Raw genomic sequence first — 16710 nt, 5'->3', positions numbered from 1 at the left:
AATATTAATGTTTATGCTAATTGGATCTCACAAACAAATTATTACATATGTTGACAGGGTTATTATAAGACTGTAGCCACTAGCTTATTTTGCCCACTGAATGCAATTTGCTACAAACGTAATTATTTGAATGTTTTGTAATTGCATGAGAAACAACAATACCATTATGAAAATAGGATCTCTGTGAACACGTGTGTGTCTTGTGTTAGAGATATTACTCTTTTCATTTACGGTCATTACTCCAAAGTTTGTTTTTGTTGCAGGAGTTTCTGTTTTCTATGGAGCTGATTCGACAGGATGGTCAAAAGATGTTTGAACGCATGAGGATGAATCACATACAGGTTTGACACAAAAATCTAGAACTCGGGAAGAAGAACTATCGAGCTTAGGCTTAAACATTTAAAAAAATTACATTACTATTCAGGTCAAACGTCAAAAACTCTATGTTAATGACAGCTGTGTCAAATGTCGGTAGAGATTAATTAACAAAGGATGGATACTAATGGACGAAACTTAAAATTTTCATGTGACAACACAATCCTGATCTCTATAGATATACAGATGATTACAGTATTTATTTTTGAGTGGATCCATCTGTCCTTTTACAATTTTTGTATATGATTAAATATCTATTAACTAAACAAACAAATTACTGTATTTAATTTTTTTCTATTTAGTTTCCATGTTGAGATAAAACATTTTGTGGTTCAATTGAATTAGCGTTTACCTTTGAACCTTGAATTTATATATAAATCTGCCTGAGTGAAGGTGAACCTGATTATGATGTTATCATACATTATATTATTTATCCTACAGCAAAAGGCCAGTGAGTGGGAGCGTTTGTCTTCCAAGTGGCTGGATGTGGAGGCTGAACTGTTGAGGGAGAGGGCTATTTTTGGACCCGGACCTGGAGTGCTCCTGAGCAGAGACTGGGTACAGGACGCCGCAGAGGGTCCTAACAGAACAAAACCTCACATTCGCAGAAAAACTCAAAGAAAATCTACTAAGGTATGTATACATTTAAAATGTTCTGGTGTTAAAAAACATAAAGTGGATGAAGAATGAAAACTATTTTAGTTTTTGTCACCAGGTGATGGTGCCATTGTGTTTGGGCTCAGGAAGTGGAGAAGCTGAAACAGGTCAGTATGTGTAATTGTACCATAATAAAAGCATAAATAAATTGAGGCTATTTTATCATTTATATTTACAACTATTATTCTAATCAGAGGCCAAGATATTGTGTGAGGTTGGAGCTGAAGTGAAAGAAAACATGGATGAGGAGCAGGACAGTATTCAGTTGACCTTCTTCCCTGTTCTGAGTGAAACTCCAGCAAGTGCTGAGGCTGCCTCTGAACCCAGCTCCAGCACAAACTGTTCCCAATCTACAGACTGCTCTTCCATTCGCATCATTCTACAGGAACTGCAAGAGGGAGACAAGGTACTTTGACACAAACTAAAGCAAAAGTTCTCTCCACTAATAACTTTATTAGGCTATTAATTACATGTTTGATCATCTGTGTTTTACTTTAATGTGGAGGCTCAGTCCAGTTCTTTTTATTCTTCCAATCAGTTAGAAACCAAGATACATGTTGACAGGGGCTCTCTTCACTGCGGCAACCAGCCGCGGCTTTTAATGTTTCCGACAGAAGTATTAATAAAAACAGTGGGAGGTGTTACAAGCTGTCTAACATTCACTTAGTAAGTGTGTGATCTGAGCGAGCGCGTCCTGGTGTCTCACTGTGGTTCAGTGTGTGAGTCCTGCTGAGCTTCCTGTCAAATGAACACAGTCATTAGCTGTAAAAATGCACACACTCACTCAGCGAACATGAATACTCTGAAACACACAAAGGGAGCGCTGCTCGTAATTAGCTCGCCAGCGCCAATAGTGTGATTATGGCAGTAATGTGTGCGGGGAGAAATCAATGGTCTGACATTAGGCGCTCAGTCAATAAAAGTCCTTCTTTCCTCCGACTTCCCATCATCGGCTTAATCACTCGGAGAGTGATAACGGATATCTGTGCAGCACAGTTATGAGATAAAGTCAAGTTTATTGTTTTGTATTCAATCTTCAACAACAATCAATTTAACTAATTTTAGCTGGTAGGATTTGGACACATTTAGATATTCTGCCATTAAATCAGACAGTTAAAAAGTCCTGAGTTACTGTACAGTTAATGCTCCCATCGCTTGTCTCTTAAATTAAGTTATATGCCGACTATTATTATCACAGTGGCATCTCGTTAAGTGTGAAAACAGGGGTTCTGATCACTTAGCAGGTTTACCATTGTGCATGTGGCAGTGATTAATTTGTCTAATAATGGCCAGCCCTTCTACTCCACCAACTGTGTCTGGAGTGGAGGTCTGATTTGATTAGTATAAATTGTGAGGGGCCTGGGGCTTTGTTAGAGCCCCATATGTTTTTTGGGTGCTGTGTCCCAGGGGGCTGCAGGGGGCCAGCACAGGACCACAGCCAGGTGCACGCACTCTGTGTGAAATGAAGGGAGACAATAGAATTAGCTGCATATCATCACCGCGCAGTTAGCATTAGCTACAACGGGTGCATGAGAAGCACCTTTGGGACCATAGTTACACAGCTGAAACAGAGTCTTCCACTGTCCATCAATCAGTCCTTATAATGAAATGTTCAACTGTGTCTTTTTAATAATGATTAAAATATGTGATTAAAATGATCAATCACGTAAAGCCTGAAGTGGCTGTTGTCATGTCTCTGAAGAGAGGTGTAAGGTGCCTCTCAAAGAGAGCCCCATGTTCACCCATGTTTCAGATGAGAGGCAAATTCACTTCCATTTGCTAATGTAAACTTCTTCAAAATGTATACAACAAATCCCTATAATTACTCCTCAGAATGGAATTATATTTGACACATATAACCGTTATTACTGATACTGATACTGAATGAATCCTTTTCAGGTCAAAGCTAAAATGTGCATAGTGACTGTAAGTGGCCTAAGAGTGACAGAAGGAGTACTGCTCTTTGGAAAAGATAGTTTGTACTTGTGCGAAGGCTTCACTTTAAGTTCTACTGGAGAAGTCTGTTGTAGAAATCACCACCCCAGCAGGTACGTCATCAAACATCCTTCATAATTTAGCAAATATTCATAAGTTGTTTTTCTTTGTCAGTGTGAGAAATTCCTACATTGCATCCATGCTGAGTAAAGATCCTCCAGTGTTCAGCTGCAGGCGCTGGCTCCATCAGGAGATAAAGGACGCTCGTTTTATGCGATACCTTTTAGAGGTGAGAGCGAAGCTTATATTGCTCCTTTTTCAAGTTCCTTTAAGTCTATATAAATGTAAGAGTTGATATGAATAACCTATTTGTGTTTATAAGGACAATGCTTTGGAGATCTTCATGAAAAATGGACATTCAGCATTCTTGGTGTTCCTCAACAGGGACCATGTCAATGCTTTTAAGAAGTACTTCATTTTCATGAATTAGACTGGGCTTTAATAGAATGTTATCTTTTATCTTAATCCATCTCCTTATGTGAAGGTTGTGCCTGACAGTGCCGTCATTAAAAGGAAGAGGTGTGACTGAGGTTATTGCTAATGCGAGGTAAGTTATGTTACAATCAAAATACAAAAAAATGTGTGTTACCTAGCAACCATACTGAAAACAAGAACCAAAATCCATACAAACAATAATACAATATAGCATCTTTATTTTGTTGAATGATCATTTAAACTGTCAGAAAACCAGTTTAGTGTAAATTGGCTGTTTTCAATGGCGCATCCGATATTGATGACGTCACAATTTTGCAACATAAAGTCAAAAAGGGTATGCCTTGAAGAAAAACAATTTAAATTTACTATAAGATAAAAATAGAAATAGGCTCAGTATGTACACAAAATCCATAGTTAATTGTACACATGTAGTGCAGAAAGTAAACAGTGCAGCGAGTGATTGATTCATTTAAGTGGCAGGTCTATAAGAAGTGTTCATGAGTCCAACGGCAAAGGGAAAGAAACTGTTCTTGTGGCGGGAGGCTCTGGTCCGGATGGACCGTGGCCTGCTGCCTGAGGGGAGTGGCCTCCTGCCTGAGGGGAGTAGCTCAGATAGTCCGTGTCCAGGGTGAGAAGGGTCGGCCGTGATCCGACCTACACGTCCCAGAGCCCTGGAGACGTACATGTCCTGCAGAGATGGAAGTCTGCAGTCGATCACCTCTAAACTCTTATTTTTCAAAGTTTCTTCACAATCTGCTATTTAAGGGAAGTAAAACTATGATAAATATTTACCACAGGTGCTATCCCACCAAACAAAGTCATAAAAACAAGAGAACCTGTCATATAGACTTTGAGAAACTGTTCGGTAGCAATACTATTTGATAGTAATGCATTGCTTTCACCATCCTTGTTAGAATAACAAACAAATTACATTCATTTAGAAAACCTTTCTGATCCTCCATTCATTCTGGTTGGATTTAGCCATTGAGTTTGGTGCCATCAGTCCAGCAAACCTTGAACCTTTTAATACTTTTTCCTCAACACCTTCCTTTCTACCTCCTTGTATGACAGATTTCTGCTTATGGAGTTGACAATTCCTGAGGCATGTCTGGCACAGATTGTTTTCATGAACGAGATACACACGATTCTCTGGCAATTTCGTATTATCTCCCTGAGAGAGAGACACAGGATTCCTTGTTAAATTCAAATTCATCAAGCTGGGGAGATTATTCACAAAATTAGGGAGTGTTTTGAATTGATTGTCAAATAGCCGTAGCTCCTCCAGATTTTGTAGTTTCTCCATAGATGTAGGGAGACAATCCAATTTGTTCATTCCTATGTTAAAAACTTTGAGTTTGGTGAGAGACCCCACAGTTGACGGTAGAGTATTTATAAAGTTATTTGACAGGTTGAGGTACTCTAAATTTTTCAGATTCCCCATTGCCTCTGAAACTGACTGCAACCTGTTGCTGTGTAGGTCCAACACTTTGAGTGACTGGATATCTCCGATATGGTTTGGAATCTTCTCTATTCGGTTCCTGCTCAGGTCCAGTTCATCAATGTTACCTAGTTTAAGGACACACTTGGGGAAATCCACAATTCCCATGTTTGCCAGTATGAGCCTGCGCCGGCCCTCCAAGGTGGTTCTTACAGCCCCTCTGGCCATCCTCAGGGTCACCTTTGTCCCCCTGACTTTGGGCATTGTTCTGAAACACAGAAGAGTGCAGGGTCAATTTAGATCAGCCGTTCTTTGTGATAGCTGCATCTGACTTGCAGAGATTTATTCAATTTTTGCTCTACGCGGGACCAAGTAAAAATGTGTAGTGTGTATGTTTGTGTGTAAATGTGTGTGAGGCCGATGTGATTTATTCAGCTATAAAGGCCTATGTATGGCCCGAGGCACTGGGAGAGGAATGAAACTGTGAACGCAGTGTGTCTCCATAAGTGTGTGCGTGTTTGCCCTGTGTAGCCCATGGGGGTATTTAAGAGCATGACTCTCTAATTAAGGCTAATGCAGGGGAACAATAGGAGAGAGGCGACACTGGGTAATACAACAAAAATAAATGAGAGCTGAAGCTTCCTCTCCATTTACTGGATTGAGCCCTCTCTGTTCAAGCATGTCATGAACAGGACAGCCTCTGTGTGCTGACGTAGAGACACTGTGATACTGTACTGCGTGTAAAGTCAAAGCAGGACTTTGATAAATTGGAGGGTGTTGGAGTGTGATGGGGACTCTCCGCTGTCTAAAAGAGCAAGGTGTTTGTCTGTTTGTGTCGGTGTTACACCCCAAGGCCCTCTCTCGCCTCATTCATCATCCTCAGGATGAGAGAGGTTTTTCAGCGCTGCTTGTTCCCATTATAACCTCTTATAGAAAACTATTGCGTGAAATTATTGCCTGCAATTAGATCACACATACCGGGCCAAATTCGATGATTGATTTAGTGTGGATTTATAGGGAGTCAGGAGTGTTCAGACATGGAGCTATTTGTAGGAAATCCTTTCTGGATTTTACTTTAGGATTTACTTAACTTACCTTTTGGTCTATGATGGTGGCGTAATATAGATATGTCTTAAACTCCTAAATATGACTTAAAACATTATTTAGTTAATTGTTAAGTGACTGCATAATGCATTACGTTAAAAAACACATACTTTGAAGACGTACAACTACAGTACGTTGTTGTTGTTGTTTTATTCCTTAGACTTTATTCCAGCTGGCCTTCTCCCACGCCAGACTGTATTCTTTTTTAGACTTTACCCAATAGACTCCATTCTTCAGTTCTAACTACAGTATGTAGTTGGACACTTGGATACCAACTGCCATAAAACACCAATGACAAGTCACATTCTCTGTGTGACATCATTACTGTGACTCAAGTTTGCTTTGAGGATGATGTCACAGTTGCCGTGACAATGGTCCAAAAAACAAACTAATCTGTGTGGGAACTGTAGGTGGCGGTAATGTAACACTTGGATACCAACCGGCATAAAACACCAAAGAAGAAATACATCCAGGACAAAGTCTGAGGAATAAAGTCTGGCGGTAATGCAACGCTTGGATGCCAACCGCCGTAAAACAACAACAACAACAACAACAACAACAACATCCAGGATCGAAAGATTAAAGTCTAAAGAATAAAGTAGATGCGGTGCACCTTTGCATTTGGCTGCCAGCCGCCATTAAAAGCAACAACAACAACAACAAATATAGCCGCAAGCGGCAATGATCGGCCCTCGCCACGCCGCCGCCACACCGCCGCCACGCCGCAAGAGGAGGGGGCGCTAACGCGCCCCAATTGTCCTTTTATCACGCCTACTGCTGAATCTGTGACGCTGTCACATGTTCTCCCCTTTGTTTTACCATCAAAAAGCAATTTTATTTTGAATTCTTGGCAAAATGTGCGGCTTTGCCGCACAGACACCGTGACTCTTTGAATGAAAATGTGGATAACTTTTGATGGTCCTGAAGATGAGTCTCACCAAATTTCAGGTTAATAGGGCTGACGCCCTGGGAGGAGTTTGTGAAAGTAAGTCTAAAGTGTAAACATGTTCTGGCCCCATTGGAATAACATGGGAGGTTTCGGTCATCGTTACGGCAACGCCATAACAATTATGACATGGGTCTCATTGACTTTTTTGATGGGGATGCTAAAATTGAGTTGTGTGTCAAATTTCATATAATTTCGCAAAACTAAACATTTAACCTCCATATAAAATCTGTAGGGGGCGCTGTGGCGCCAAATGAATTTATTTCACTTCAAGTAGGTTTAGGGCAAAGAGTTTAACAACTGATTCTAATTTGACGCAATTCGGACTTTATCTGCGCAAACGGCAGAAATTTTAAATATGGGAGATTTCTGAAATTTTAGTTACAGTTTGCGGCTTCGCCGCACAGAGACCGTGAGAGGTATCAATGTAATTTGGATAACTTTTGATGTCCCACTCCTCAGTAGCATTTTCACCAAATTTCAGCTTTTTAGGGCCAACGCCCTGGGAGGAGTTCGTAAAAGTACGACGTTTGGAAAAACTCCGAAGTCATGTTTAGCCATTTTTGAAGCAATATGGCCGACATTTGGTTCGGGGGACGGCGTTGCCGTAATAATATTTTTTTACTTCTCTTGTCACCATCTACCTCTGCGCCAAATTTCATGATTCTACGATCAGATTTTTTTTGGGTCATTTCCCATCTCTCAATGCATTTTTGGTACATTTGGTGGCGCTGACGCGCCAATTTTTTTTATTTTAGAAAAGGGAAATAGCCAGAATGTAGAGAGGCACGATTTTTAGAGGTGTGCAAATTTTTGTGACTTTTCGTCAATGTTCACTGGGTGAAAAATAGGGGGGTTGGTCCCGAGAAGAAGAAGAAAGAAAGAAAGAAAGAATAATATTCCGATGCGAAAACAATGTTTCCCATTTTTCAAATATCATAAACTATACATTTTCGGAAAGCGCTCGCGCTTTCCTACCTCATGGTGTGGGTCCCTGGTCACTGACGGGTACTTTCGATAATTTTGAGTGGGCTCCGCCCACTTTGTGTTTTTGGCCCTCTATACAGTAATAATGTTCAATTTTTGCATTACATGCTTATATGCACGGAACATGCAAGAGATGGGGAACGTATTCGTGAGCTACTTAGCGCAAATGAGTGCTTTATATGGGGATGACGACCGCTTCGCGGTCGTCATCCCAATGTAAAGTGCTCGTTTAGTGCGAACTTTTGCACGGGCTTCGCCCGTTTACAACGGTAATGTTCCATTTTCCTACAACTAATTAGTATGCACGGGGCGTGCATGAGTGGAGGAGTGCGTTAGTGAGTGTTTGGAAGTGGGCGAGCGCTTCGCGCTCGATTTCGTGCGCACTACGTGCGCACTTTCGCAGCCGTGCTTCGCACGGCCTTACGAGATTAATAGGCCTCTCGCCAGCTTGTTGCGCTCGGGCCTAACTAGCAGACACGAGAAAGCTTTATTTTTCTCTCTTTCTCTCTCTCTCTGTCTCTCTCTTTCTCTCTCTTTCTTTTTGTCTCTCCTCTCTCTTTCTCTCTCTTTTTTTTTTAACAGTATAGCGTAAAACACATACTTACAACTTACAACCACAGTAGGTGACTGTAAATGCACCTTTTCAATGGCTGCCGGCATTAAAAGCAACACAACTTTACCAGACGACAAACAGCCTGCTCTCATCTCGCTTTTACGGTATAGTGTAAAAAGCATACGGTACTTCGAAGATGTACAACTACAGTAGGTGTCGGTAACTGCACCTTTTCAGTTGACTGCCAACTGCCATTTAACACAACACTAGTAGACACGTGTCCGAGTTGTTGTATTTCCCAATGTGGCTGTTTTATGGCTGTAGTAAGTACTACAGAGTACTACATCTGTGTAGTAGATTTAGTGCTTCCACAAAATAATCTTCACAAATCACGCTGCCAGTTGCAATGGCTTCATTCATTGCATTGGATTTAGGTTTGTTAGTGAATTCTGAAACATGAACATACAGAGGAGTAACTTAAAATGGTCATACTTTATCATTCATAGCTGGATTCTAAAACGTACAACTGAGAAACTGACTCTTTACTAATTGCATAAAGACAAAAATTTGGAAAAAATGTGCCCAAGAAGAACTCCCAGACCTCGCTAACTTGAATAGTTAACTTTACACAAACAAAGAAAAGTCAAGTTGTTTTACAATGTTACTTAGCAACTAATGTGCTCGGCGCCAGTATTTTACTGCCATGTTAAAAGCCCGCAGAGGGAAAAGAGCACACACAGGCTGATGAGCCTACCTAATTGAAATAAACACATTTTCACAAAAAAAATGTTTAATACAAGTCACAGATTTTTGTAGTGTTGTTTAATTTATGCTCTTAGTAGTATAATTTTCATAGAGCGTTTACCAGTTTTGTTGGAATTCCTTCAGTATCATCTTACAACAGCCCTATTTAAACAGGAACTGCTGTAAAGTAAATTATGGCTGGTGTTGGCTAATGAATTTGGAAAAGTTGTACCTTTCCCATGCCCTTTGACACATTTTCACTCCATTTAGCTCCTGTTAACATTCTATTTCTTTGATAAGACTTTAAATCACAAAATGCAAGTTCACTCACAGTCTACAGATGGCATCAGATACTGCGTCTTCTACTTTCATTACTCTAAATTTCCCTCTTGTTCTTAACTGTTCCTACAGCTGTGTACACAAGATTTAAGTTTCCTCCATGCTCTGTCTTCTTCACTGCTCTGGTGCTCTCTGTGTGTTAAGTTTAAACATTGGTTACCAAGCAACAGCCGGGAGGAGTCGGGGGAAGCTTGGTTGGTTTCCGGTGCAGAGATTTTAAAATGAGGTTAGGTTTTAACTTGTCAAAAATTAGCGTTACAAGAGGAATAATTAATACAAGACTAAAGACGGACTATATGGCATGATATTTGCACTTGTTTGGCCCCGGTTTAGTTTCAGGTTTAGTCCTAGTTTAGTCCCAATTTCAATGTGGCATGTAAGTGTGGACACGCCCTAAAAAACAGGAAACCATGCCTGAATCAGTGCAGGTAGAACCATAGACATAAACTACAAATAAAAAGGGCAGTTCTGAATGTATTTTTGTATTTTTTGTTTGTTTTTCAGGAAGGTGCCTGTTGTTGAGAAGGCTGCTCTTCTCAAGTGGCAGGTACTTTTTTCACCTTTTTGTTTTTTGTTTATGTGATTATTACTATAAATTCCACAAATTGACTCTTTTAACAACTCTTTTTACAGCGAGGAGAGATGAGTAATTTTGAGTATTTAATGCATTTGAACACCTTGGCTGGTAGAACATACAATGACCTGATGCAGTATCCAGTTTTCCCATGGATTTTAGCAGATTACGAGTCTGAGGTATATCTAATCCTTATGTAACTGACATATTATGCTTTCAGATTCATACAAGTTAATCTGCATTTCTTGTATAGACACTTGATCTTGCCAGTCCGGCCTCTTTCCGTGATCTTTCAAAACCAATGGGAGCTCAGACGGAGAAAAGGAAGCAGATGTTTATCCAGAGGTTCAAGGAAATTGGTGGCAGCGAGGGCGAAGGTAGTTAAAGCCTTTTGTCGTTACCATATAAGAATGTTATGTTACTTTTATTAATATATCTTTACTATTATAGGAGATTTATCAGCACAGTGTCACTACTGCACTCACTACTCCTCTGCCATCATCGTAGCCTCCTTTCTCGTCCGAATGGAGCCATTTTCTCACACTTACCACACACTGCAGGTGAGGCCGTAGATACTTCACTTACATGCATGCAGTGGAATATAAAATATGACATTTAACGCTATCATTTCATTATTATTATTTTATTTTTTATCTTGTCAGTTTTAATTCCTAGTTATTTCTATGCCTTTGATTTTGTTAACATTTTAGGTTTGCAAACTCATTATGGCTTGATCTCAATATATATGCAAATAATTGCAAAAAGTGTCTAAAAGAACTCAGCAAAAAGCCACAGATGTTGCTCATTTACAATTCAGCATGCAATTGATTATAATAAAAAGCCATGCATATTTGATAGTCTGAATAAAGCAATAAACAGGTTTGCCTGGTGAATTACACTCCCTTTTTGTCTTCTAAAGCGCATTATGAGTGTGAAGTAATATCCATAACTGGATTTCCATCTCTAACTCATTTTGCCAGTATATATGCTATTTCTGTTCATTTGGGTAATTGTTTTAGTCCAAATTGCATTCTCTCTCATGAGAGCTCTATCCCAGATTATGATTTTTTACAGAAATAAAATAAAATGTTGGCCTCTTTCATGCATGCAGAAGCATAATACACTGACTTACCTGTCTCTACACAGGGCGGCTTTGACATCCCCGAGCGCATGTTTCACAGCGTGAAGAAGGAGTGGGACTCGGCCTCTCGGGACAACATGGGCGATGTCCGAGAGCTGATCCCTGAGTTCTTCTATCTGCCCGATTTTCTGGTTAATTCCAATCATATCAATTTGGGTTAGTGCAAAACAATTGTCAGACACTATTGTTAAACATTTGTGTGATCATATTATTTCATGCAAAAAAATTATAAAATAGAAAAATAATGAAAAGATTGTATTTGTCCTTAGGCTGTTTGGAGGATGGGACTCCTTTGGGAGATGTGGAGCTGCCTCCATGGGCAAAGGGTGACCCGAAGGAGTTCATTAGAGTCCATCGAGAGGTCAGTGACCTATGACCTCTCAAGTCTTTTACAAATGTCCAATCAGAGCGACCTTACAGTTTGTATTATTATCAAAGTAGCTCAGTGACATTCATAATGGTAAAATGATGATGGAAAGTGACTGCATTGTCAATTTCCTAGGCATGTCTGTATTTCATTCATCTAATGTTGGTTTAAGTACATATTACAGTCATTTTACTACAGTATTAACAAACCCAACAAAAGCTCAATTCAAATAAATGTCTCTTTATCCAGTATAATAGCAGACATGAAACTAAGTATAAAAGAGCAAGTGCGCTATACAGAAAGTGCACAATGACACAACAGTGCTTCTTTGTCTGTATTTGTCCTCTTCTTTTTGCACTATTTTCTTTTCTAAGTCACTTCTCTCTGTGCTTCTCTGTTCTGCATTTTATGTTGGCCTGATTCTTTTACAACCTGACCCTACTTTTTCTTTTCCTGGGGCAATGGCGATCATTATCTCTGTAATCTACTGAGCTACGCATATTGCCTACCACTGTCATAAAATTAGTGACTTTGGAAGATTGTTTTTCTTCTATGGACAAATTAACTCAGGACAATATATCCTAGTTATGATTTTTTGCTGCTTTTCTTGGAGGGAGTTATTAAGATTGGGGCACAGTATGGATGGTCATAACGCCCACTTTTCTCTGATTAACTGTTCAAAAACAATCTTTGCCTAATGCTACCGAAATCATTCTTTAATTGTTACATGAAGATAAGCTCATAATACAGCTGTGTTTCTGCTGTGTTAGACTTTAAAATGTAATTGTAGAAGATACTGTACAACATCGGATGAGATTGTTTGTGCTTTTATGTAGAAGTTTCTTTCCTATCCAAACTTAAATATTAACAATTTGACTGATGCCTTCCTCTTGCCGTAATAACAATTCTCTCCCCTGGATTGTGTCACCTTAATGTGGGTATAGTAGTTTTACTTTATTACTAAGTTTGAGAGTCTCTTGTTCTGTCCCCAGGCCTTGGAGAGTGACTATGTGAGTTCACACCTTCACTTCTGGATCGATCTGGTTTTTGGATTCAAGCAGCAAGGACCAGCAGCAGAGGAGAGTCTAAACCTGTTTCACCCATACTTCTACGCCCAGCGAGGAAGGGCCGACTCCAAAGACCCACTCATCAAAAATCTAAAGTTAGGATATGTGAGCAACTTTGGCCAAATACCAAAACAGGTACGGAATTACCTGATATTATTACTTGATTGTTTAGTAGAGATGGGACAAGACTCAATTCCTACGAGATGAGACACAATATTGGGTCCACACGAGACAAGATTTTGGCATCTCTGTGTGCATTTATGGCCTCACAATTATTTTTGTTATTTTATCCTTTTGCTGTCCTTATAGCACAGCTTTTTAACAGATTTTCATAAGGTATAACCATAGACCGTAAATATCTATGGGTAAAACTCACCAGCACTTAGCCCTTTTTTTTGTCCGAGCCAAGTGTAATAGGATACTACAAGATAACATATGTGTGCAGAATTATAAGAACTTGTGGCTTGAGATCTTGTCCCATCCTTATTGTTGAATGCATGAATGTATACAACGAGAAACAAAATATATGATCAGATCAAATCTTTTGATTTGAAAGTTTGATTGGGGCAAAGTTATACAAAAAAGGGTGTGAATCCCTTCCTAGACAAATAAGTATACAGTATATAATGAATGTATTGTGTATGGATGACATTAGTATCTTCAGTCCATACAGTGTGGTATATTAAAATGGGAAGCTTTTAAAACAATTTTAAAACAAGTAAAATTTTTCAATTATGTCTTTTGTACATTACTTTTCCCAACCAACGTTATTAAAGGTAATACAAAAAAGCAAAACAACGTAATTGCTCAGCATTTATTGAAAATGATTTGTGGATTTTTACACCTCACTTTAAGTCTTCTGTGCATTATTGTACAAATGGATTCTTCTAACCCACAGCTGTTCACCAGACCACATGCAGCACGTATTGGCTCAAAGAAAGAAGCAGCAGCACTTTCTGCTCCAACTCCATTTTTCTTCAAGCTGGACAAACTCAAGACCACTACACAGCCTTTCAGAGGTGAAAACTTTTATAGAAACTACTGTAATAGTTATAACCCCATAATGCTTAAACATCATTGCTAGCATCTGTTGAGCAAACTGGACTGCATTTAATTACTTCCCTTTTCTTGTGGTACAATTTGTATGGCATCTTACTTATTTTATTTTGCCCCATTTGATGCCAATTATTATATATAAAGATGTAGCAAAGTCTAGGGGGAATTGTTAAAAGCGGGTACATCCATAGATTAATTTACACTGGAGCGATCCGTTTGAGCCACAATATGGAGATGACTCTTTGGCTGAGCCCTACTTAATAATCTGACTATCCCTAAAGGCCCGCTGAGACAGAGGAGATGAATCCACGAATGCTCAGGGAGAGATTCCTGCATATTACGTTTCATATTAAATCTCACTGTGTCTGATCTGATCAATAAGCAGATAGAGATGAATAGGAGCAAGGGAAGCCCAGACTAATGCAACTCGTTCCTGGATTTTAAACACAGATCTGGTGATAGGATGTAATGATTTCTGCCTGTAGCTGCATGAATAGGTCAATTACAGGTACAATTATGGGCCCAAACACATACAACTTGTCCTGTCCAGAAAGAAGGTGTTCCCGTTGGACTCAGCCTCGCTTGGAGTAATCTGGGAATAGTTTTTAATTGCCCAGTTTTCTTCAGTCAATTTAATGAAAATCCTCTACAAGTTTACTAAAGTACCAGACTCTTTAATGTGATGCTTTTGAAGAGCCATTATCTTTTATTTGGTCAGGCAATTTTATACACATAAAGGTAGAATAAGGGCACACTTTTTGTTTTACTTTTTCAGTAGTTGCATTTTTACAAACAAATCACGCATGTTCTTTTATCCCTTTTTATATTAAAATCCAGAACTCTCCAAGGGACCAGTTGGGCAGATAATGTGTGTAGACAAAGAGGTCCTGATTTTGGAGAGAAACAGGCTTTTGTTGTCACCGGTGCTGAACTGCTTCTTCAGTTGGGGCTTCCCTGACAACAGCTGTGTTTTTGGAAACTGCAACTCCGGAAAGGTACTCTTCAATATAGCCTTTAAGCAGTGGTAGAGAGTATAGTATAGTACAATAGAAGTATGAGACTTTGTAGTTATCAGTACTTAGTCATATTCTGTGTATGCGTTTTACTTTTTAGAGTAGGCATCTGTACTTTATTTTCCACTAAATGTTTTAACCGGCCTGAAATGTAGAAGGTACTTTTCTTATGGTTTGAGGAGTTATTTTTAGCACATTCATGGTGACCATTGACTGTATGATGGCTACATCCTGCGTAAAGGTTTTAAGTTCAAGCCTGAGTTTTGAGGAAACAAAAATGTTATGTATAAAATTCACTAGAAAAACATTCAAATGTGGCTTTTGTTGACCAAAAAAATCACCACATTTAACACTTTACTTTTCACTTAAACATTTTTAAACGGGTACTTCAAAACATTTACTTAAGTAGATTTTTTATGTGACACCTTTCCTTGAGTATTTTCTCCTGTATCTGTACATTTAGTTAATTTTGCCTGAACATAAGCAACTTTTAATTTGAATGAATTTCCGTAGACGTTTGCAGTGTTTGAGGACTTGTGTGTCTGGGGTGAGACACTGTGTGCCGCTTGTCCATATCCAACCACCGTCATCACAGCAGGGAGCAGCACAGTGGTGTGTGTGTGGGACGTGGTTGTCACTAAAGACCGGCTCAGTCATATGAAACTCAGACAGGTGAATATGTAAATAATGTATCCATGATGTGCGCATTTGTGTTGTGCCTCATTTGTCATTTTAGCAATTTAACATGACTGTTTTGGCAGCCATTATACGGGCACATAGATGCAGTGACATGCCTGGCTGTGTCTGAGGTCCACAACATTCTGGTGAGTGGGTCTCGTGACTTCACCTGTATACTGTGGGATCTGGAAGAGCTCAACTATGTCACACAGCTCACAAGACACACAAGCAGCGTTTCTGCAATAGCCATCAATGAGCTCACTGTAAGTCAAGCAACAAATGTACCTCCTGTGTACCCATTTTTGTCTTTTTCTTGTTATTTTGGCTCTAAAGTAAGGGAGGATTCTTGCAGTTGTTACCTTGTTGTTCCTGTTGTGTGCACTCTTTGACAGGGAGACATTGCATCATGCGCGGGGTCCCAGCTGTACCTGTGGACCATGAGGGGTCAGTTGTTGGCCCGCTCAGACACTTCCTGTGGGCCTCAGGCAGACCTTTTGTGTGTCAGCTTCTCACAACGACTCGACTGGGATGCCAGGAACGTCATTGTGACTGGCTGCTCTGACGGCAGTGTCAGGGTGAGTAAAAGTTTGTACTGAAGTTTATATCTTGATTAGAGCTTCAAACATAGAAAGTGTAGTAAAGGGTTTGTGATCATTCTTTTATTTGGGTAATTAATGTGAATGTGCTTCTTTTTGCGTCTCCTCTAGATTTGGAGGACAGAACTCACACAAACACAATTCCCTGACTTTCCAGTGGAGGTTTTGTCTATGGAGCAGGGACGAACAGCACCAGCAAACACCAATGTAGCTGTTGGTAAGAAATAACACGCAATAATAGTCAATTCATGAAGTCAATATGGAGAGTAGTTGACAGGAGGAGATCTACTCCTGTTAATGTTTCCCATTAATGTTGGCTCCCTATAGTCTAAGTTTCCCCCTAAGTGTAAATCAATAACAATAACAGTTATGACAAATTATGAAAATTATACTGTTCAAAAAGTAGCTTTAATTTTCAAAACTGTATATTTAATTAAGGATTGTCTGTATCGCCATAGTCTCTGCAGAATCTGTGTAAAACAAAGGACTTGGTGTAGTAAAACAAATGTATCTTCAAAGAGAATGTAAGAATCCTATCACTGGGTAATTAGATAAAATGTGAAATGACTATTTTTAACTGCTCATTACGGAGCCATACAGCATGCTTCCAGATAACTACAATGCTTTGCCCATCCCTCACTAGCG

General features: G+C 39.5%; 2 protein-coding genes across 2 annotated transcripts in view; one reads left to right on the top strand and one right to left on the bottom strand.

Annotated features, from left to right (window-relative positions):
- Positions 1-16710, top strand: part of wdfy4 (WDFY family member 4) — a 32747-nt gene that overhangs the window by 15161 nt on the left and 876 nt on the right. Inside the window, exons 42-62 of the mRNA XM_072437591.1 lie at positions 264-341; positions 817-1008; positions 1091-1139; positions 1227-1438; positions 2932-3080; positions 3142-3256; positions 3350-3435; positions 3512-3574; positions 10078-10120; positions 10207-10326; positions 10401-10524; positions 10598-10707; positions 11294-11444; positions 11558-11649; positions 12648-12857; positions 13621-13741; positions 14616-14773; positions 15305-15463; positions 15553-15732; positions 15862-16044; positions 16177-16282. Of these exons, the coding sequence (XP_072293692.1) occupies positions 264-341; positions 817-1008; positions 1091-1139; positions 1227-1438; positions 2932-3080; positions 3142-3256; positions 3350-3435; positions 3512-3574; positions 10078-10120; positions 10207-10326; positions 10401-10524; positions 10598-10707; positions 11294-11444; positions 11558-11649; positions 12648-12857; positions 13621-13741; positions 14616-14773; positions 15305-15463; positions 15553-15732; positions 15862-16044; positions 16177-16282 (2701 nt within the window). The remainder of the gene's footprint in view (positions 1-263; positions 342-816; positions 1009-1090; positions 1140-1226; positions 1439-2931; positions 3081-3141; positions 3257-3349; positions 3436-3511; positions 3575-10077; positions 10121-10206; positions 10327-10400; positions 10525-10597; positions 10708-11293; positions 11445-11557; positions 11650-12647; positions 12858-13620; positions 13742-14615; positions 14774-15304; positions 15464-15552; positions 15733-15861; positions 16045-16176; positions 16283-16710) is intronic.
- lrrc18a (leucine rich repeat containing 18a) lies at positions 4218-5879 on the bottom strand. The gene has a single exon (XM_072437590.1). It carries the CDS (start codon positions 5162-5164, stop codon positions 4400-4402), a length of 765 nt encoding a protein of 254 aa, XP_072293691.1. The 5' UTR covers positions 5165-5879; the 3' UTR covers positions 4218-4399.

This window comes from Eucyclogobius newberryi, unplaced genomic scaffold (genome assembly GCF_026437365.1).
Source record: "Eucyclogobius newberryi isolate DKJ021-1_F unplaced genomic scaffold, fEucNew1.0.hap1 SCAF_8, whole genome shotgun sequence".
NCBI lineage: Eukaryota > Metazoa > Chordata > Actinopteri > Gobiiformes > Gobiidae > Eucyclogobius > Eucyclogobius newberryi.
Note: the sequence above shows the minus strand (reverse complement) of the source record. Positions and strands in the feature narration are given on the sequence as shown.

Coding starts and splice junctions, on each gene's coding strand:
- lrrc18a (XM_072437590.1), bottom strand. CDS start 5,164: ATGCCCAAAGTCAGGGGGACAAAGGTGACCCTGAGGATGGCCAGAGGG.